Genomic DNA, 19,788 nt, shown 5'->3' on the forward strand with positions numbered 1-19,788 from the left:
TATCATTTTAATTAAAGTATCCGTGTCGTCATATAAATACTGTTATCCTTCTTAAAGGTTCTTTCGCTTGTTCTCTCTTTCTCTTTAGGCTTATTACCTGATAAAAGGTTCATTCACTAAATATGACAACTTGAGCCTAATCTTTTGCACAAATCTAAATCTTTTCCTTTTTTTCACTTTTTGGAGGGAAAATAAAAAGAATCTATTTCATAAAATAACAAAACGAAAAAAAAGGGATCCACTTTCCATAAAAAGTATTATTAAATCCTTTCTTACAAAGAGGAGAAAGAAAGAAAGAGAAAGAGAGGAACCTTTTTTGTTGTTTCCCCCCCTGTACATGTATAATTCCGATATACAAAGACTCTGTATTAAGTATGTAATCAACGAGTAGAAAAGCATAAATATTTTGACTTTTTGTCTGTGAGTATACATTTTATTATCCCCTTATTGCGTAAAAATGTTTAGTTCCTGATTTTATACAATCATTCTTCTTTTACAGTCAACTAAACTAAGCTCCCCCTTCTTTTCTCTCCTTTCTTTCCTTGCTCTCCCCCTTCTTTTTTTTTCTGTCTCTCTTGTCTTTCTTTCTTTGCACAAGAATGTTTATTACAATGAGTGGATAAAAAAGACATCAACGTCATTTTATAAAAGAGCTAAACGTTTAAATTACGAATGAAGATATAACTATGCAATGATAATAATAATAATAAAAAGGGTGATCACTAACAAGTCGTATTGTTGGTAATTTCCACAGTTATTCTTTTTTATATATAAATGTGTGTGTGTATGTGGTATGGATCAAGAAAAGGGTATAGAATTATAGATATTGGTGTGCTTCCCTTATGCTTCGAAGACTTGCTTTCTTTTTTAAGGATTTGGCCACATAGTGTCTTATTAAATTGGACTGATCTTCTCTCAAGTCAACCAAATAAAGATAAATGTCATCATTCACCACTTCATGAAAGGCGACAATTGCTTCTACGCACGATTTACGAATGTTGACCAAAGAGCTATTCATTCCCTATGATTTACACGCATTAATATATACTTTAGCGGCATTTTATGTGTGAAAAAATCACCTTGAAAAAAGCATTGACAGCCCCCTTAGCCATCCATTCTTCAATGTAAAACACATCATTCAGCTCTTTAACCCATTTTGCAATATAAGTAAATGCAGTACCAACAGGGTGGTATCGACTACCAGATATAGAATTTTCATCATAAGGAGCAATCACAGACCTGTAAACAACAAAGGCCATCAACATTTCAAATGCTGTAGGTGGCGTCAGCGTGCTCAAGACTGCATCTAAAGCATCTTCTGCAGCGATACAAATCTAGATTGTACATATCAGTTATAGTTCTTTATTTTTGTTATTGTTTTTGTTTACCGTAGGATTCTCATCGGATCTCAACTCTAACAACTTCTCCATCAGTTGTGATTCTAATGTCATGCCTTTACTGTTGGACTTGCGTTCATAAAATTTGAATAATCCAGATTGCGTCATAGCCAACTGTCGTATGCACTCTAACGCACTTGTCATGCATCTACTTGGTGGTTGTTCCAAGTGTAACAAGATACTCTGCACTAGTTCCACAAAATTACCTCCATCCCCATTTCCTCCTGCCCACGTTTCGTTCCCGGTCTCTTCGTTGCCCCCTTGATCCCATCGTCTTCGGATAGGTACTTCCTTTAGTAACCTTGTCAGTTTTCTAAACGTATTGATATTATCTGACATATTGTTTGATAAAGATTTCAATTTATCAATGAGAGCATAGAGCAGTACCGTCTTGTCTTTGCCTCCGCGTACAGATACCGTTGTTGTCGATCTTGTGTTTGATTCGAACACTGGGCAGGAGTAACTGACTTTCTCAGGATGGAAAAATGGTACAAATTGAGGTTCTGGGTACTTTTCCTTATTTGGCTCACTCGGCTGCAGTTGACTCACGCCTGGAGGTTGTTCCAGTGGTTGTTGTTGAGGGGATGCGCTCATTTCTGCAATAGGTGTTGACCGTTCAGTCGATGCATGATTTGTATACTATTAAAAAACAATGAGTTGACCGTGTTCATGTTGACAACTCCGTTCTTACCAGTATTCCTCCAGCATCTCCATTGGCATAAAAGCCGTTTTCCATGACTGTATTCGGAGAAAAGTTGGATGCTAAAGGAGGTATCATGTTGGATTGGAAATAATCAGGAATAGGTGACTTCAATCGACCTTGTTCCTCTTCTTCTAGTCGTTTATCATACATAACTTCTGCTAGATCAGGTGCTTTTGGTTCGACCTTGAGCGGTTTATTGCTATAGACTACATCAGAAAACTCAGGTGTCTTCTGCTGTTCTTCTTCACTGGGTGAGTATGCGTCCATTACTACGGGCTTTTCAGTGTAAATTGGTTGTACTTCTTTAGGCGGCTCATATTCCTGCTGTTCTTCAGACGGTTGCTCCAACGGTTCATCATATGTATTAACAAAAGAAGGCTGATCCTTCTTTTCTCCTTGTATTGGCGTATATTCCTCTCGTTGTACAGGTACAATTTGCTCGTGTTCTCTGGGAGTAATAATCTCTGGTACAGGAACAAACGCTGCTGGGAGCTCGTCCTTTGCCTCAGCGATTTGATCAACACTATCTAATTTCTTTTCAATCTGAAGCTGCTCTTCTTCTTGCTCAACAGAGGGCGCAACCATGGTAGGCTCAATGCGAATATGAATACCAAGCACTCGACAGATCTTATTCATTGTATTCTCATCATAACTAGCCGTGATGGAATCGAATAGCCTCTGGTTCAACAATCTGAGGTGCTTCATAAAAGTGATCAAAGGACCATGCCAGAGTGACCCGGAGCTGTGAGCTGTTACGAGTGGCAAGAGGATATCTAGGCAATGTCGAATATTTATATCGGATTCGAACCATCGAGTGGCTGTGCTATGATCCGAATGAATGTACTGTTCAGGTATACCTTCATAGCTAGGGTCCGCCAAGTCAATCGGTTCTTCAAGACCAATCATTGGAACCACCAACTCATCCATCCACACGATAAACTCTTTGGTCAGTTTACGTCTGTTTGCAGGTAACTTGAAGATATCCTTTCGAGCACCCAGTGTCTGTATTCTTGGTGTTGCCGCACCAAATCCTCCAAACTGCAAAAGACTCGTAAAGATCAAGTCGACTAAACCAGGATGTTCATGCTGCAGAAAAAGTTTGGCACGCTTCAGGGCGAGCTTGCCTTCCTTGTATCTCACGAGATCAACCTCGTTGCGACGAGCCGGTTCGTCAATGTGTGCATCGAGAATGAGTCTAGGTATGTATTCTTCAAAGGTCAGTAATCTGAGCATCACGCAGGTCACACATTCCCAGCTAGACAGAGTTTCATAGATCAAGAAATGAAACGGGTCCTCGAATTGCTGGAGCACGATGCCCTTGAGCGTCTCGCCATCAACGTGGGTCGTAGGTGTCGTCTCTATTTGGATCTGGTCAAGCTCCGGTTGGGTTGAGTATGGATAGGCGCTCAGTTTCTTGGCAAGTTGGTGAATGCCGTCTATACGCATGCTAAAGTCTTCGCTATGCAAAAGAGTATAAAAGTTGGGGGCCTTTCGTTTGGCGCTCGTGCCTAGAGCTACAGCCGATTTTTTTCTGTTGAGTGCTGGCACGCGCGTCTTTCGTACCGGCGGAGATGATGTGGGTGGAGGTGAGGGGGAGCTGTGGAGTTGAGAAGGCATTGCTGGTGGTGAGCCGTATCGATAGAGGTGTGGAGAGCCGCTTCGACGGGAAAGAGAACTCTTGAGTGGCACAGGGTGGTGGTCAGAACCAGTTGATCCATTTGAAAGCGTAGAGTTTGAAGGAGAGATGGCTAAATCATGACGGCCAAGGGAGCTAGAGGCTCTTAAAGAGCCGCTTGAGTTGGTAGGGCTATTGATAGTCCTCACTGGTTTATTGTTGCTAATCTTTGATTTCTCGAGTTGTTTTTGGGCAGTTGGGGGTAATTGCTTGAGTAAACTAGAAAAGGGATTAGTTTTTATCTTTGCTTGTTGTTGTCATACATACTGTTCTCCTCGATCCCTCCAATGCTCCCAAAATATCCAAAATGCTTCTCTGCATATTTCTCTAACAGACGGTGTGGCATCATTTAATCCTTTGTTGATAAGAGCCTCAAACTGGTCGGTGCAACTTGTCTTATCCATGATATTCCGGGTATGATCTCGATGTGCGTGCGTTTGCAGTAAAGTTTTGATGTAGTGTACTGTAAACAATCGCACCTGTGTGTTCTTGTCATTCATGGCCATAGAGAACATATTGACGCATTTAGGATAAAATGAAGTATACCTTAAGAAAGTAATGGTTGCTTGCATTGATGCTGTTGCAACCATCTTCTTAGTGATACCAGCACACCGCATCATACACATCAGCAGTTGATCATAAATATAAGCATCAAGGTGTTTGCCGATATAGATGCCAATGTCTCCAACTAATAAAAGTGCTTTGATTGCAAGCTGTGTACGTAAACTTTCAACCTACAGATGACTTGAGTGTTTATGAATATAAAAAAAAGCAATAGCCCTTACAGCCTTAATAATGCCGTCTATCATATGCTTTATGCCTTGAACAAGGACGTCCAAATAGGCCTCTGGAGCATTTCCTCGAAGTATTCCTCTTATACGTGTAATAGATCTCTCTCTTGCCTCCCAGTTGAATTCTGTTTCTTTGTCATGATAATATTTAAGCATCTCTGAGAATTCATGGTCCAACTCTTTTGCACTATAAACCTGCCATCATGTTATTTTCTTTATTTATTACTTTTAAAGAATGGCAAACCTGAATAGCATCCACATCTGCAGAAGAGTCTTCTTTACTATGAATCGTCATTATAAAAAAGAAGACTGTCCAATTTATAATATATGAAAAAGAAGGAGGAGAACAAATTTACACCTGGAAACATAAAAGAGCGAGTAAATTCGGGGTTTAAAGACTAGTCATTACAATTCTTAGACTTTTGTCAAGTAACTTATTGTTAAAACAATTTGGTCAATGGTAAAACAGCTCTTTATACCTTCCCTCACTTGTATCTGAGGATCTCACTAGGAAGGTGTATATTTCACAGGATAGAGTTCTCCTCCTATGAAAGTGCTACGGCAAATTCGAATGGATGTTTACAAGCACATCGCTATGTTATAGACTAGCTTTTAATTTATGTATCTTTATTTCAATAAAACAACAAAATCATTTATATGTTTTTGATAGAGGCCCAATTGTTATCTAAAAAATCTGTATGTTCCTATACACAAGTTCAATATAGTTGGTTGCTTGCCAGTTTGTTCCTTGATTCGTAGTCTTGAAATATGATTGAAGAGGTTTCGTTAATCATCGCGCACATAATAGTTTAAAGGTGAGGCCGTGTCATAAGTTTGATTCCCCCTATTGACTTGGTTTCAAAATTTTGAAATGGCAGGGCGACTCTCGCCCAGGAGAACTTGGTTAGTGGAAGTGACAAGAGAGATGAGTTGGTTTTTGATTCTCTGTCAATGGCCCTCAGCTCTCTTTTCTTTTCTTTCTTTTTTTTTTGTTTTTTCTGGGAAACACTACGCACACGCGAAAACACGGGTTTTGTTATTTGCACAGCAAACAGCACTAGACAAACCACGCCTGCACAACATTGTGTACAATACTGAAGTATAAGAGAAACATGTGTCGATGATCCTGTAATAATCCCATTATTATGTTGAGACGAGAGAGGGCTCATTATTCATTTTACAAGAAAACGGGATTATTGCATGAATTTATCACGGCCAATGAGAATTGGAGTTGACGCGTCTATAAGAATAACGCATTTTGTGATCAGTCCTTTCTTTTTGTTTTTCTTTCTTTACAAGATGCTGTGCTTATAAGGTAAATATGATAGATATGCTGTTTGCTCTGAAAATTGAATTGCTTACGCCACATATTATTCAAATAGCAAGCCTCATACTATCTTGAATCGCGTTCAGGCCACGACTACTGGTAAACTGCCTCATATGCACTCTTATTTTTGTTTAAAACTAACTCAGCATTTAGCCTTGAGAAAGCCCACGTAATTGAGTGTGGCTACTCCGTTACTTGCAAGCCACACTATCCAGAAGACCTGTACCAGTTGTTTGGCGACAATAAGCAGTAAGTAATCAAGTCGTCCTTTAAGAAGTATACTACAAGAGCTATCGACATGCAGCAAAAGAACGTTCTGAAGGTTCTTAATGACGACGGTCATCTTGACAAAATCGACCAAGGCAACAAAGAACCAGCCTTCGTGCGTGAATGTTTCGAATACAATGAGGCTATGTTCAACCACAAGCTGATTTGGCCATTGTTCGAAATGGCATGTAGCCACAGTTGTTTGAAGTTTGTTCCTAGAGAAGTGCTTCTGTCTCCAACAGACGAGACTTACAATGCCGACGCTGTGGTGAAGTTTGAGGGGGTTGATATTTGCCTTTTGGAAACATCAGGCCATTATGACTTGAATGATAAAGATCACTTCGGCTATGACCACGTGAAGGGTGCCTTTGGTGCTATTTCAATGATACGGAATGCTTACAAGAAGCATCAATATGCAACAAGGGCAACGGCTCAATAATTGCATGTACATTTCATGCATGCTAAAGAAAAGAAGTTGCATCTTTGGTCTCTTGAATTTGCCTCCTTAGACGTACAAATACTACTGAGAGTAAAAGCAGAGTAGCGAGAAGGCCGTGCATCGAGGTTTCCTCAAATAAACAATCAAGTTCTCGGGCTGTCGATGTGGAAACAGGCGCTGTCTCTGGTGTTGCTGTTGGCAAATTGTTATCAGTGCTCGTGTCAACGGACTCCAGGAGATTTTGGGGCGTCGGTCATGAGCAGCTTGTTAATAATTTGGGAACAGGTGACTTCTATAGTACGCAGGATAGCTTTACGCTTCATTTCTTTCCAAAAGCCTACTACATTCATTGATTTCGTCCAGAATGTCAATTATTGAAGCAGACGCCCCTTGTGATCAATGGAAGCATATTTCATCAAGGTATTCTTGTAACGCGTGGCTGCATACATTCGTTCGGACATAGAGAAATTGGTATCAAAAGATTTCATCAGCAGGTCGTTAATGTTATCAAGACACCATTGGACATCGCAAGGAGCTCATTTGCGCTTGTTTTCAGTAGACATGTTTACAAGAGAAAGAAGTGCCACATTGTACTGTGATAGGGTAAGCGTAAGCAGATGAGGTTCTCCATAACCTCTTTATTGCATATTAAGGGAAGAAAGGAAAAGTTCATTATTACAATATTATCATTTTATATGGAAATAGTATTATTACGTGACCGTTGAGCATGACGCATTATATGTTAATAGCATGTATTGTTGTCAGTTGTTTTGTGTTGTTTATTATTACAGTATATATTAGTAGTAATCTCACCAAGCATTTATAGGGTAAATACGACATGTATAAAGTAAGATTAAAATACAGTAGTAAAACCTTTTTTGTCTTTATCTTCTTAAAAGAGAGTAGAAATAAACAAAGAAAATAAGTAGAAAACTGTAAGAGAGGGTGGATGGGTGCAATCAAGGTCATTTGAAGTGTAGCTATGATGATACCTTATAAGTCCGTATACTGTGAAGGATTTGTCAAGAGATGATTACGTTGGTGTACGCTATCAAGTTTTTTTTGTCACCAGGATGCTTGTTGACGTCTAGCTGAGTGGGTAACTCGTTTACTTCCTGCTTTATTTGATCCCATAGTTCCTGAGGCGGGCATGGGTCCCTTAACTGGGAGATGAGTGTCAAGTACGGAGGAACAAAACTGACCTAAAGCGGATTTCAGATGTTTGATAAAGAAAGGATTAGTTGCCAAGAAGGTATTAGCTCACCGAAAAGCCTTTTTCATGTTGGAAACTTCCAAATTTAAAGGAGGCATTTTGTAGGGTATGATCAGTTCAAAGGCTATTAGCAAAGGTTCCTGAAGAACGAGAGCGGTGGGATTCGAGAGATTATGATAGGAAGGTGTAGTCGATGGTAGTGGATATGCTATCACTACGAAAGGTATGTAAAGGTTGATCCAAAAAAAGGTGGACGCATTCTAACAGACACAGCTTGCCTACCCAGGCTTTAGATTTGGGTATTTTAGATCATAGTTAAGGTATCCAAGACCTACTACTAAAATCTTTACAGCTTCAAAACTATTACACGTGAGCTGTGTCGGAGTGTTGGATTTAATTCTTAAGCAGAACAGTTGTTGTTTCCTTTTTTTTTTTCCTTTATAAAAACAAAGATGGCCACGTCAGACTTATTTGCTAATTATGAACAAGATTTTACTTCAATTGTAGATTCTATAAAGAGCAAGATAGAGAAACAGATACCGAATCAAAAAGGAGGTAAAAAAATAAAGAAGCATTTAACTCCTTTCAGCCATATTTATATTATAAAAAAGAGGAAAGGAAAGCAACTATTCGTGCAGTAGAAAGAGAACTGGACGAAGCAGATGAAATTGTATGTAAAATAAACACCAGTGGAATGATTATTAATATGTTTATACATAGTTGGGACAAATGGAAATGGAAGTATTGAATGTTCCTACACCTTCACGTACTCGCTTACAAGCAAAATTAAGACTTTACAAGTCTGAAGTAGAGAAATTAAAGAGAGACTTGGTAATAAAGATATTATAATATATATATGGCATACTCATATAAAAACAACAGAGACGAACAACGGCCATTATACCTAAAAATACAGACAGAGAAGAATTACTTGGCGGTCTGGGAAATAATGATGATCTTCAGAGTGACTATGATGCATCCACTATGGACCAACGACAACGATTGTTGAGTGGAACAGAACGTCTTGCACAGTCAAGCCGTCGCTTAGAAGACAGTCATCGCTTGGCATTAGAGACAGAAGGTATTGGAATCAATATTCTTAGCACATTAAAAGGTCAACGTGAGACATTGATAAGAGCAAGAGATACAGTAAGTGATGACAGTCTCGATCATGTTTTGTTGCTAATAAGCAAAAATAGCTTGCAGAAGCTGATTCACACATCGATAAGGCTTCAAGGACCTTAAAAGGCATGGCTAGACGGTAAGTAAGCCATGGGAAAGGAAAAAAAGAAACGAAGAAATCTAATTGATGTCATAGTATGGCTACAAACAAGTTGATTACAGCAGCCATCATTATTATCTTAATTGCTTTGATTGTACTGGTTATCTGGAGCAAACTATTCTAATATTCAAAACAATAAATACTACTACTATTATTACTATTGAATGATTCTAGTTTATTGCTTCAATACATTATAATCATCATTCTTGAGCATCTGTTATGCCTTCTTCAAAGATAGCAAATGTTGCTTCGGCCTCAGGTAACGAAGGGGAATCATAAATCTTGCAGATACGGTTTTCACCTCTACCCTTACGAAGATAAAGTCTAATTTTGGATTCATTAGCCCTATTTTTCCTTTTTTTTTTTTTTTGGTATACACTATACCTTGTAGTGCAAGCATGAGCCATAATGTTTCCACCTGTGGGCTTTTTAGGGTCAGCTGTAAACATATTTGTGCCGTCCACAGTAGACAGCATTTGATTTGTAACGACAACAGCTACCCCAAACTAGAAACAAGTGAGTCATAGAGCACATAATTGTGTATTATTTACTTCATCAGCAATCCTTTGTAAGCTTCTCAAGAACTTTCCAAGATGCATTTGGCGTGAAGAAAGCTCACCTCTTCCCGCAAAATCTGTACGGTACAAGGCGATGACGCTATCCACTATTAACAATGAAAATCTATATATGCATTAAAAAAAAGGGGATGCGTAACACGTTGGTTTAAACCTTGTTTCGGCCATCATTGCAGACGCTTGGACCAACAGAGCAGCTTGGTGATCTACATTATAAGCACGAGCATAAGCAATGTTATTTAGACAAGTTTCACTATCCAAGCCAAATCTAATATTTGATAAGAGATAAATTCATGTTGTTGCCATAACGAACAGAAAAAAAAAACCTGGTTGCAATGGAGAGAATTCTACTTGGACGGAAGGTGCCTTCGGTATCAATGTAAAGACACTTGCCCTCTGCGCCTCCATTTTCAATCAGGAGCTAATAAATAGAAATTAAACACATGATATGTCACCAAATACACTGTTTACCTGACATGAAACAGCTAATGTATGACACAGTTGAGATTTTCCGGAACGAAACTCGCCAAAGAGTTCAGTGATTGACCCTGTTTCTATACCACCACCTAATACTCGGTCAAGTTCCTTGGAACCTGTGGTAATATAGATCATCTCGTTTCTTCTCAAATGGATTTCCATGGCAGTTGTAAATCCAGTGTCAATCATCATATTGACTGTATGATCATCGGTTAGTCAATCTTAACAACAATACATCAATAGCTTTGCCTTCTTTATAAATTTTGTCTACTTTAGCTTCTGATAAACCCTTGATGGCCAGTACCGCTTTCTTTGGTGAATAAGCAACGGATTCGAGAGTATAGAATCCAGCTGCTTGAAGCTTTTTAACATCTGAAAGAGCTATTCCGTATTTCTATTCAGAATAAATGTAAATGTATTTCTCCAAAAAAGGTATAAAAAAAAGAGAGGACCTCCAAAGTAGTAATGAGGTAGGCAGAGCTATTTTGTTCATGTATCACTTCTTCTTGTTGTGTTATAATGACACTGTCTTCAGTGGACCTGAGTTTATTATTACTATTACTACTATTACTCATAATATATATATAAAAAGAAAAAGAATAATCAATAAGAGATATGGCTAATGAGGAAGGGAAAGAGAGAGAAGGAGAAGGGGGAATATTTATATATTTATCTTTTTGACAACAAAAAACAAAATTGTTTTATGGTTGAGATGAAGGACGTGGAATAGGAGGTGGAGTGATTGGGTAAATAGGATATTGCACTGCAGTATAATCCATGGCGGTAGAAACGAATGTGAGTTTTGAGAGTTGATCTAAATAAGCAAGTTAATGGTTTGTCTATAAAAACACAATTCTATGCTTTACCCATTAGGCTCGGAATAGGAGTAGGCTGTGTCCATGGTGATTCATTGTTCGATGTAGGCGTGGAGGTGGATGATTGCATATTGGGCGAAGGAGTTGTAGTGCTTGTGGTACTTGAAGAAGAAGAGGGGGAGAGGTACATGGATTGATTGGTCAGTTGTGATGCACTCTGTCGTAGTGTGCGAGGTGATAAAGGTGGAGGTGGAGGTGGAGAGGATGACAGGTTATTGCCGGTAGAAAATGAATCTATATTAAGCGAGTAAATCATACAGGTTTCAAAATCAAGCTTGTGTACACAACTATACCTTTAGGTGGCTCACTGGATGAAATGCCTTGTATCGAATGATGACGATGTGGTCTCTGTGGTTTCTGTGCAGAGAATAAAGGAGAAGATAGTTTTCTGTAACCTGAAGTTGTGCAATTTTTGGATAAAGGACTTGGTGTGAAAGCGGTCATGAGTCTTTCAATTCTTCTCAGCCTATCCTCAATACGATCCATCGCCTCATTATTATCGCCCGGATTTGACTGGGCTGCCGCTGCCGCCGCCGCTGCTTGTCTCTTTTTACGTTCAACTGTGTTGTTATTATTAATACATTCAATACCGCTGCTTGCACAAAAACCACATGGATTACATCCATCACACTTAGTTTTGCGTCTACGACAAGTTTCACAGGCTGAACCAGAACTTAGTCTACGAGCCGTACTTGTACTAAACACACTTCTCGGATGATCAGAGACGACGCTATAGACACACTCTTGGGATCCTTCGACACACGGCATACACGGTTTTTGTCCGTTACATACTCTCTTTCTACGTTTGCATGGTTCACAACCACGGATAGCTGCTGGATAACTAAGTGGGATCTCGGTCGCCGATGTTGTACTAGGAGGTGCACTAGATAATTTACGATTTATTGGTGAACTTGGCGGCATATGAATATAAAAAAAAAGAAAAAGAAAAGGAAAAGACGAAAATAGAGAAAAAAGAGTAAGCTCCTTAAATATTTTTGCGATAAAAAATAAAGTTGGTTCCGTAAATCCTAGTGGCGCGCCCTATATCCAGGGCGAATGATAATACAAGGGGTGAAGTACAACAAAAAAAAAATCGGGAAAAGCGGAAGAAAAAGTAACAAAACCGAACCAATCCCATTACTTTGTACATCATCGTACATTTCCACAAAAAAAAGAAGGGGGATAAAATAAAGGTAAAGAAAAAAGGTTATCTTTTCGGATTTGAAGGTATGTTGCAGTAAATGCAATACCATGTGTTATCAAAATCCCTTACTTTACATTTCGTTTTTTTCCCTCTTGTTTTCCCTTTTTTTCATGACCTTTTGTACTACAAGTAGTAATGGTACAAGTTCATTGTCTATTTGAATTACCCTCTCTATCATCCTTGAATGAAGCCAGCAATAAGACACATAACCTATCTTATTCATCAGCATCGACATTATCATCATCATTGGATATTGGAACTTGGTTGCCATGGTTCCCGTGATATGTCTTTTTTTTTCGTCTGTGCGTCCAAAAGTTTATTTCATTTTTTTTATTTTTCCCATCACAAAAAAAAGTATACGTGACGTGTGACAATCTTTGAAAAAGAAGAGAACCCTAAATCATCAAGGCATTCTCTGCCTCACAAGGTAAGTGATAGACGATGAATTCGATTTCCTTGCGTAAGGAATCGCAAAATGTGTTCAAGGGTAAATCGTTGTTGTTGTAACCAAACGGATTATCTAGATAACACATGAGCTTGTGCACATAAATTCATGGTGCTTTTAAATTACCGATTTGTGCACCAATGGCATCAATTCCGAATAGTGTGAATGAAGCCAAGATGAGAGTTGGGACGACCCACCATTTAAGTTCTGATATAAGCGTGAATGGAATGGCCAGCAGGTAAAGAGCCAGAGATTGTTTTCTATAGTCTACTGTCAATCTCTTTCTGTTGTTTTCTTTTTTTTTAAGTTTGATACTTACAAATGAATGACGTAGACAGCAGGGATGGGTGTATTCACAATACGCTCCATGCTTGCCAAACAATCGTTCAGGTTGTTTAAATGGTTGATGATTACATTCGAGAATGTATCATCAACTTTACCTGTTGTCTTGGCTTGTTGCATATACAGACTCATACGAAAGATAATTTCCAAGGGCAAGGACATATCTGCAATTCCTTCATCCGGCAAGTCCTCCTCACTTATAAACTTCTTTTTTTTCATTCTCTTTCCTGATTTCACACTGCTATTACTTGCATTGGAGCTCCCTGCTACCGTGGGTGTTACAGATATCGGTCGGTTGTCTATATCCGTTCGCTTATCACCGCCCTCATTGGTCTCCATCAAGTGCTCTTCCTGGTGGTGATCCTGATGGTGATCCGGAACCAATGCATCGTCACCGCCATGAGCTCCGCCGTTGTCATCTGAATCAAGCAATTGATCGTCCGCAGTCGCGGGTACCCAATTAGGTGGCAGGAGGTAATCTAAATCGTAATAGTCTATTCCATACTCTCGACGAAGATAATGTTTCGTAGCAATCGCAAATGCCAAGACAAGCTTCATGCATCGCATCTTCTCCAAATGATCGTTTTGAGTACGTTCAGGGATACTCACCCAGATCAGGCGAGCCAGATTTCTCACGTTGCTTGTCAAATCTTGCCACAACTGTCGGCCTTCATAATAACGAGCGTATGAGGTATTGGCTCGAAAGGCTAATAGTAGACCAAGAACGACAGATAAAGCAGGTACTAGACAAAAGGATGTCAGTTTCATTCGTGTCTTTTTTTTTTGGGAATACTTGCCTACAGAATTGCTAATCGCTACGTGTTCCCAACCCCAAGAGATATACATGACTCCAATGAAATAGGTATAGATAGCAATAAGGATAATTAGGGGCGTAATCGTGGGTATGACCTAGTATATCCATTATGTTAAGAGTTTATATTTCTTTTTCTTTTGCCTTACAGATCCTTGAATTCTAAAAAAAAGTTAATGACATTCATTTTTTTAATGATCAAGTGCTTGCCTTAGATGATCAGGATATGATTTCATTTTTCGAACCCAACGTCTGGTATAATGGGCAGGCCTTGAATCATGAATGAACTGTTTATACTCATCCATCACGTCCATGGCTAAAACGGAAAAAAAGAAGTGATGACGCTCCTTGTGCTACTGTATAAACTCGAATTTTTTTTCATGAAATATGTCATCTAACCCAGATCAACATTGAATTTACAAGATCTGACTATACATGCTTTTAAAAGAAAAAAGGGGCCTACTTTGTATAAAGCTCCATCTCCCTTACTGGTCTTAGTACGATAATTGAAAGCCCAATTCTGACATTGCAGTAAAAAAGGAGGCATAATGAGGTGAGTTTAACTATGATCTTTTTTCATCTTTTAAAAAAAGGGAGGTTAATATAATAGTTTAAAGATTTATTTAAATTGAACAGAATTATTAATATCAAAGATGTGATGCATATCTTGTTTGAAAAAAGATGTTGTTTTTTAATGTGTTTTCTCTTTTTTTTTTTTAAAAAAAAAGAAAGAAGTATAATACATTGAAAAAAAAGAAAAAAGAAAGAAAAAGAAAGAAAGAGGGATAGATGAAGATAATATGTGCCAGTGATAGTAATAATTGTTGTGCTGTTCTTGAGGTTGTGTTGTTATTTAAACCATGTGTATATATAAAGGTATCCTTTAAAGAAAAATAATATAAAAAAGTATACATATATAATGTATCATTCATTTTTTGTGTGCAGATGTATCTATTGGATTTATTCATTGTCACCACTAAAGACTACAAATGTAAGGATGACACAATCATAAATACAATAGAGATATTTACCTTGGTGCATCTTTTGTTTGCTTGGTAGACTGTAAAATCCATTCGTGTTGGAAAGCCTTATCAGGGCTTAGACGCTTTGCAGGATTCCATTCTAAGCATTGTTTAATAAAATCCAAGAATAAGGGATCATTACATCTCAGCGCTTGACTCAATGTCTTGCTTCCTGCTTTACGTTTCTTGCCCCGAGAATTACATACCACTCTGGGTTCACCTCGACGGTCTAATACAGAAAGATATTATTATCCATTGCCTCTTTTTTCTGTTTTCTTCTTTACCAAAGAACAGATGCCTTCGTTCACTTAATTGAATTAATTCCATATCAGGCACGCCTAATACTTCCATAATACAAGCCAATTGCTCTTGTTCATTTTCACCTGGGAATAGTGGTATACCCGTATAAAGTTCAGCAATAATACATCCAAGACTCCACATATCAATGGCTTTGGTATAATCAAGACCAAGTATGATCTCTGGGGATCGGTAAAATCGACTTTGAATATAGGTATACACTATATGATATTAGTCCATTTCCCTTTGTGTTGAACTTGTATATTACTTACCTCGCTCAGTTTCGAGACAACTGCTTCCAAAATCAATGACTTTGATTGTACTCTTGGAAGGATGCTTGAGCAAGATGTTCTATTTTTAAATTATATTAATTATTTGTTTGCATATCATATTATTATTATTTACCTCTGGCTTTAAATCACAGTGAATAACGCCATGTTTAGCAAGCAGAGAAAGTGACCTTAATAGCTGTACTGTAAACCTAGATGGTGCATATTTAAATACATGCTCGTGGTACATGAAAGGAAATATTTACCTCTTGATCAAAGGAATATGGAAACCTTGGAAATTATTAATCTTTATAAATTCATACAAGTTCATGCTGAGGCATTCACAAGCGATGCACAAATGGTTTCTAAAATAGAAATGATCCGTCATTTTCACATTATGATGTCTATCCTCAGGATCCTAATATATACAAATATATTGTTTAATCTCTGTGTCATTTTGTAATCCATTTATAGAAGAAAAAACTTACCCACTTGATCAAATCACTAAGAATCTTCACCTCGGTCTTGGCTTGAGCATAGAATCGTTTTTTATTTCGTATCAACTTGACGGCAACTGTCATGTTTGTTTTATGATCGAGGCACTTGACGACCTGTCCAAAGGATCCACGTCCAAGCTCCTCTAGGATCTCATATCGATAGGCCAAATGATCACTCACCACGCTCTTATAGTCTCCTCGTTCATCGTCATAACCATAGTTCATGGCTGGGTTGTCTGGCATCGCTTGATATTTCTTGGCGTGTTGTCCCAAAAAGTAGATCTCTGAATAATTATGAATCTCTGATTGTTCATATGGGCTCAATTGATGCCCATAAAATTTGATTGCAATTTGAGGTGATTTGGGCACTCCCGGACTAAACGCTTCGACCATCTCTTTATCCCATTTCATCAAGGTATCCTTAATACGTTGTGGTCTCGTATCGCTCAACAGATCGATCTCATTCGCATAGGACTGGCTCTTTCGAATGCGTGTACCATTCGTCTTTACATCTTCATCAATCGCATGCTCGGCTACCATCGCTTCTAGTTTCTCCAAAAGACTCACTATACGAGGGCTGCGGCCTAATGGAAGAGCAGGGAGAGGGAGTAAGCAACATGTGATTAAGAACCTGTGATCTATCTTACCTTGTTGATTGGCAGATGCTGCGATCGTATTGCTTTCATCTGCCAATGAGTTCTTGCGGCTGTTGGTAGAGTAGGCTGATGTACTCAATTTGCGGGGATAATCAATCTCCGTTGTGTGACTCCGTTTGGTCTCAGCCAAACTCTGTCGTCTACCTGATCCTGGTCGCACACGAGGAGAAGCTGCAGAAATAGGAGACGATTTCAATGGAGGCGTCACGACCGATGCTGTGGCTGGCTGTTTCATTGAGGCCCTTCTACTGGTACTGATACCTAAGTGGCTTTGTCCCTTGAGCTTGCGGGATGATAAGGTTTTCTTGGGGACTGTTTCTCCAGCTGAAGAAGATGAAGAAGAACAAGAACTATTGGGTATAGGCGTCGTCTTATTTGAGCAGCTCAACCGATTCGTACTCGTGTTTGCTGCCTTCATTGAAGGTGATTTAGGTAACAAACTGTTTCGCTTCGTCGTCTTGGGTAAATTCAATTTGATCGGCTCAACTTTCATCGGCGGCAGATGAACTGATTGTACAGCAGGAGGCTTTGCTAGACTACCAGGCAATGTCTAAGAAGAAGAATAAGATAGATGTATAAAGAATGAACAGACATGATTTACCTTTCCACGTTTACGAACTGTTCTTGTTGAAGGCGTCGTAGGTGTTGTTGTCGTCTTTTTAGCTTGCTGAGCATCTTCCTGTTGTTGTTTAATGATACTCTTGCGTCTGGTTACTTTGGCCGCCATGGAAGGAGATGTAGGTAATCCTTCTTTTAGACTTTCTGTCCTTGACATGCGTCTTGTTGCGAGTGTTTCATTTGGATCAACCTTTTTCTTGATCGTCTTTTTTTCCTCTCCCCCGCTGCCTGTACTCGTACTACTCGTACTACGATTTTCAGTGTTCAGTTGCCGAGCCTTGAGTGTCGCTGCAGCCAAGATTGATTTCCGTCTGACTGCTTCAACTTCATCCTCAGCTGACTTTATACTATTCTTCCTTCTGGGTGAAGCCCTGTTGGCAAGTGTGTTTGCGACCGAATGACGACGCTGTTGATCGGCAGCAACGGTTGATTTCATATAAGTCGGTGTCAACTTTGTCCTCTCTTGAAGGACTGAACCACTCGATAGGGTCCTTCTTCTGGGTTGTTGTTGTTGTTGAAGAATCTTTTCTTTCGTCGTGCTTGATCTTCGTTTAGCATTATTAATGATCTCGACAACATTATTATTCTTTGGTTGAGGGCTCGTGATCGTCGTTACTCTCGTCTTAACTGGCTTCTTCTCTTGAGGACTAGTGTAGATACCCAATTTAGCCAACTCCTGTTTTCGACCGACAGCCAGGGTATCACGAAATCTATCTGCAAACGTGATTAAGCCTGTTCCTTCTTTTGCTGTCGTCGTACTCTGTCGTCGCGGAACAAGTAATTCATTTGACTTTTTTGTACGTAAACGAGGTGTCTGTTGTTGTTGAAGAAGACTACTCTTACGTCGTTGCATCAATGCCTTTTGTTTTTCTGCTTCTATCGTTTCCAGAATATGACGACTGTTCCTTTTGGCATCTTGTTGTTGTTGTTTTTTGGTCTCTACTTTGAGATAGTCATGGTCTTGTTTCATATGAAGCCAATTCTCGGTTATGTAAGGATTGGTAATTGTCGATGAAGACATGCAATATATGTACAGTATTTATTATTCTTATTCTTTTTTTCTTTTTCTTAGTCCTTTTTGTTTAAGAAATAAATAAAGAGAGAGAGAGAATATATATTAAAAAGAAAGAGAGTGTGAAATGTATAAAAAGGAGAGTGATGACGAAAAAAAGAAAAGAATGAGCAAGTGTAAATAAAAAGTGAAAAGGGTCGTTTCTTTGTTTTGTTTTAAACAAAAAAAGAAAGAAAAGAGAGAGAGAAATAAAGAGAGAGAAAGAGAGAGAGAGAGAAAGGGAAAATATAAAAAATAGGGGTTACAACATTTTAACTGTATATCGTCACTGTCAAAAAGAGTAAAACCTTCATGTACCACACTACTTTATAAACAATTCTTTATATAATAAAGCTTTTAATACCCTCTCCCTCTCTCCTTATTCTATCTTTAAAAGAAAGAAAGGACCCTGAGTAAGTATAAGTATCGTTAATGCACGTGGAAATACATAAAGGTCAATGCGTCAATATAATATCTTATATATAAAGGAACGAATCTTTCGCTCTATCTTTATAATTTCCGATACCGCCACCTCTAAAATAAGGAGAGTTGTTTATTTATTGCATAGAGGATTTATTAGGTATATCATGTGCTTTCACTTCAAAAAAATACTAGAGAATTATTATTCTATTTCCTTTTTCCGAGCTAGTTTCCGCGTGGAAAAAAAAAAAATAGATTCATCTTGTTAAAATTATATAATTATCATCAGACATAAAAGACATGTGTCCCACGGTAAGTTCATTCATCTTGTTTATCAACCAAATGTCAAATCCATCTGTGTTACTAAACCCCTTGGCCGCATCGGGTACAAGTTGTATCTTTTCTATACTCCTACAAATTTGAATCAGCTTGACAATATGTTCATGTTTCCATGTTTGCTTGGTTGCCAAAGTGATTGATTTCAAACTTGGAGATGTATTTTCAAGTTCAGATAAAAGTGTTTCTGCGTGGATATGAACATGACAGCCTAGGACAAGATCATTCAGCTGAGGGCACTGACAGATGAACCTACCTAGTCTATGAGCATCAATCGATACATAGCTTGTTGAATCTGGAGCAATGAATTTGATCGTTCTCAGATTTAATCTACCCGGCACATCTAAACAATGATCCGAAAGTGTGTTCCAGCCAGAGACGATCAACTCCTTTAGATTCACACAGTGTGATAGAATATACTGAATTACTCCGTCTTGTGCTCCTCGTATATGAATGGAATGAATATCAACAGCATGTCTACCAATGATCGATATTAATTCTTGTACTTTCCACAGCTGCTTGTTTTCTGGCTCTAAATAAATTGATCGCCAATACACAGGATCATCACAATATTCACATAGGCTTCTTGACACTTGGCATAGTCGCATGATATCTTGACATGACAAGTATAACACAATGGCTTGAACTATTTCAATCGGTAACCTTGTCAACATTAGAAAAAGAAAGAATGATAAAAAAAGTTGCAAGGGTTTTTCACTTTATTTTTATACAAAGGGAAGGAGGGGGAAGAGAGGGGGGAAGTTTCATTTACAAATATAGCTACATCATTTAATCTTTC

General features: G+C 38.5%; 7 protein-coding genes across 7 annotated transcripts; 2 read left to right on the forward strand and 5 right to left on the reverse strand.

Moving 5' to 3' along the window:
• Positions 1-694: 694 nt before the first annotated feature.
• On the reverse strand, positions 695-4,913 carry RHIMIDRAFT_257187 (uncharacterized protein). The gene is made up of 7 exons (XM_023611257.1): positions 4,811-4,913; positions 4,561-4,761; positions 4,043-4,509; positions 2,089-3,994; positions 1,389-2,036; positions 1,080-1,334; positions 695-1,021 (listed from the first exon to the last, which is right to left on the reverse strand). Exons 1-7 carry the CDS (start codon positions 4,859-4,861, stop codon positions 818-820), a joined length of 3,732 nt encoding a protein of 1,243 aa, XP_023464966.1. The 5' UTR covers positions 4,862-4,913; the 3' UTR covers positions 695-817.
• A 1,278-nt stretch (positions 4,914-6,191) lies between these two features.
• RHIMIDRAFT_244474 (uncharacterized protein) lies at positions 6,192-6,599 on the forward strand (the record flags this gene model as incomplete). Its single annotated transcript, XM_023610077.1, has 1 exon — positions 6,192-6,599. The coding sequence occupies one exon, from the start codon at positions 6,192-6,194 to the stop codon at positions 6,597-6,599; it is 408 nt and encodes a 135-aa protein (XP_023464967.1).
• A 1,659-nt stretch (positions 6,600-8,258) lies between these two features.
• Positions 8,259-9,077, forward strand: RHIMIDRAFT_257193 (V-snare-domain-containing protein; the record flags this gene model as incomplete). The annotated part of the gene is made up of 5 exons (XM_023611258.1): positions 8,259-8,367; positions 8,424-8,482; positions 8,533-8,643; positions 8,695-8,961; positions 9,012-9,077. The coding sequence occupies exons 1-5, from the start codon at positions 8,265-8,267 to the stop codon at positions 9,075-9,077; spliced, it is 606 nt and encodes a 201-aa protein (XP_023464968.1). The 5' UTR covers positions 8,259-8,264.
• Positions 9,078-11,160: 2,083 nt separating this feature from the next.
• RHIMIDRAFT_22031 (uncharacterized protein) lies at positions 11,161-12,239 on the reverse strand. The gene has a single exon (XM_023607406.1). It carries the CDS (start codon positions 11,940-11,942, stop codon positions 11,274-11,276), a length of 669 nt encoding a protein of 222 aa, XP_023464969.1. The 5' UTR covers positions 11,943-12,239; the 3' UTR covers positions 11,161-11,273.
• A 31-nt stretch (positions 12,240-12,270) lies between these two features.
• On the reverse strand, positions 12,271-14,476 carry RHIMIDRAFT_216563 (UPF0187-domain-containing protein). Its single transcript, XM_023607308.1, has 6 exons — positions 14,034-14,476; positions 13,973-13,985; positions 13,810-13,921; positions 12,990-13,755; positions 12,797-12,930; positions 12,271-12,745 (listed from the first exon to the last, which is right to left on the reverse strand). Exons 1-6 carry the CDS (start codon positions 14,135-14,137, stop codon positions 12,621-12,623), a joined length of 1,254 nt encoding a protein of 417 aa, XP_023464970.1. The 5' UTR covers positions 14,138-14,476; the 3' UTR covers positions 12,271-12,620.
• A 374-nt stretch (positions 14,477-14,850) lies between these two features.
• On the reverse strand, positions 14,851-16,301 carry RHIMIDRAFT_204327 (kinase-like protein; the record flags this gene model as incomplete). Its single annotated transcript, XM_023606751.1, has 6 exons — positions 14,851-15,074; positions 15,130-15,363; positions 15,415-15,493; positions 15,548-15,623; positions 15,678-15,829; positions 15,900-16,301. The coding sequence occupies 6 exons, from the start codon at positions 16,299-16,301 to the stop codon at positions 14,851-14,853; spliced, it is 1,167 nt and encodes a 388-aa protein (XP_023464971.1).
• A 2,499-nt stretch (positions 16,302-18,800) lies between these two features.
• Positions 18,801-19,658, reverse strand: RHIMIDRAFT_22087 (uncharacterized protein). The gene is made up of 2 exons (XM_023607420.1): positions 19,246-19,658; positions 18,801-19,200 (listed from the first exon to the last, which is right to left on the reverse strand). Exons 1-2 carry the CDS (start codon positions 19,595-19,597, stop codon positions 18,911-18,913), a joined length of 642 nt encoding a protein of 213 aa, XP_023464972.1. The 5' UTR covers positions 19,598-19,658; the 3' UTR covers positions 18,801-18,910.
• Positions 19,659-19,788: the final 130 nt, after the last annotated feature.

The sequence above is a fragment of the Rhizopus microsporus genome (assembly GCF_002708625.1).
Source record: "Rhizopus microsporus ATCC 52813 unplaced genomic scaffold scaffold_11, whole genome shotgun sequence".
In the NCBI taxonomy this organism is placed as follows: domain Eukaryota; kingdom Fungi; phylum Mucoromycota; class Mucoromycetes; order Mucorales; family Rhizopodaceae; genus Rhizopus; species Rhizopus microsporus.

Coding starts and splice junctions, on each gene's coding strand:
- RHIMIDRAFT_257187 (XM_023611257.1), bottom strand. CDS start 4,861: ATGACGATTCATAGTAAAGAAGACTCTTCTGCAGATGTGGATGCTATT. Junction 3,995..4,042: donor TGGAGGGATCGAGGAGAACA/GTATGTATGACA, acceptor TCCCTTTTCTAG/TTTACTCAAGCAATTACCCC. Junction 1,022..1,079: donor CTGTCAATGCTTTTTTCAAG/GTGATTTTTTCA, acceptor TGTAAATCATAG/GGAATGAATAGCTCTTTGGT.
- RHIMIDRAFT_22031 (XM_023607406.1), bottom strand. CDS start 11,942: ATGCCGCCAAGTTCACCAATAAATCGTAAATTATCTAGTGCACCTCCT.
- RHIMIDRAFT_216563 (XM_023607308.1), bottom strand. CDS start 14,137: ATGGACGTGATGGATGAGTATAAACAGTTCATTCATGATTCAAGGCCT. Junction 12,931..12,989: donor GCTGTCTACGTCATTCATTT/GTAAGTATCAAA, acceptor AGTAGACTATAG/AAAACAATCTCTGGCTCTTT. Junction 12,746..12,796: donor TGCCATTGGTGCACAAATCG/GTAATTTAAAAG, acceptor TGTGTTATCTAG/ATAATCCGTTTGGTTACAAC.
- RHIMIDRAFT_22087 (XM_023607420.1), bottom strand. CDS start 19,597: ATGCGACTATGCCAAGTGTCAAGAAGCCTATGTGAATATTGTGATGAT. Junction 19,201..19,245: donor GATTGATGCTCATAGACTAG/GTAGGTTCATCT, acceptor ATCTTGTCCTAG/GCTGTCATGTTCATATCCAC.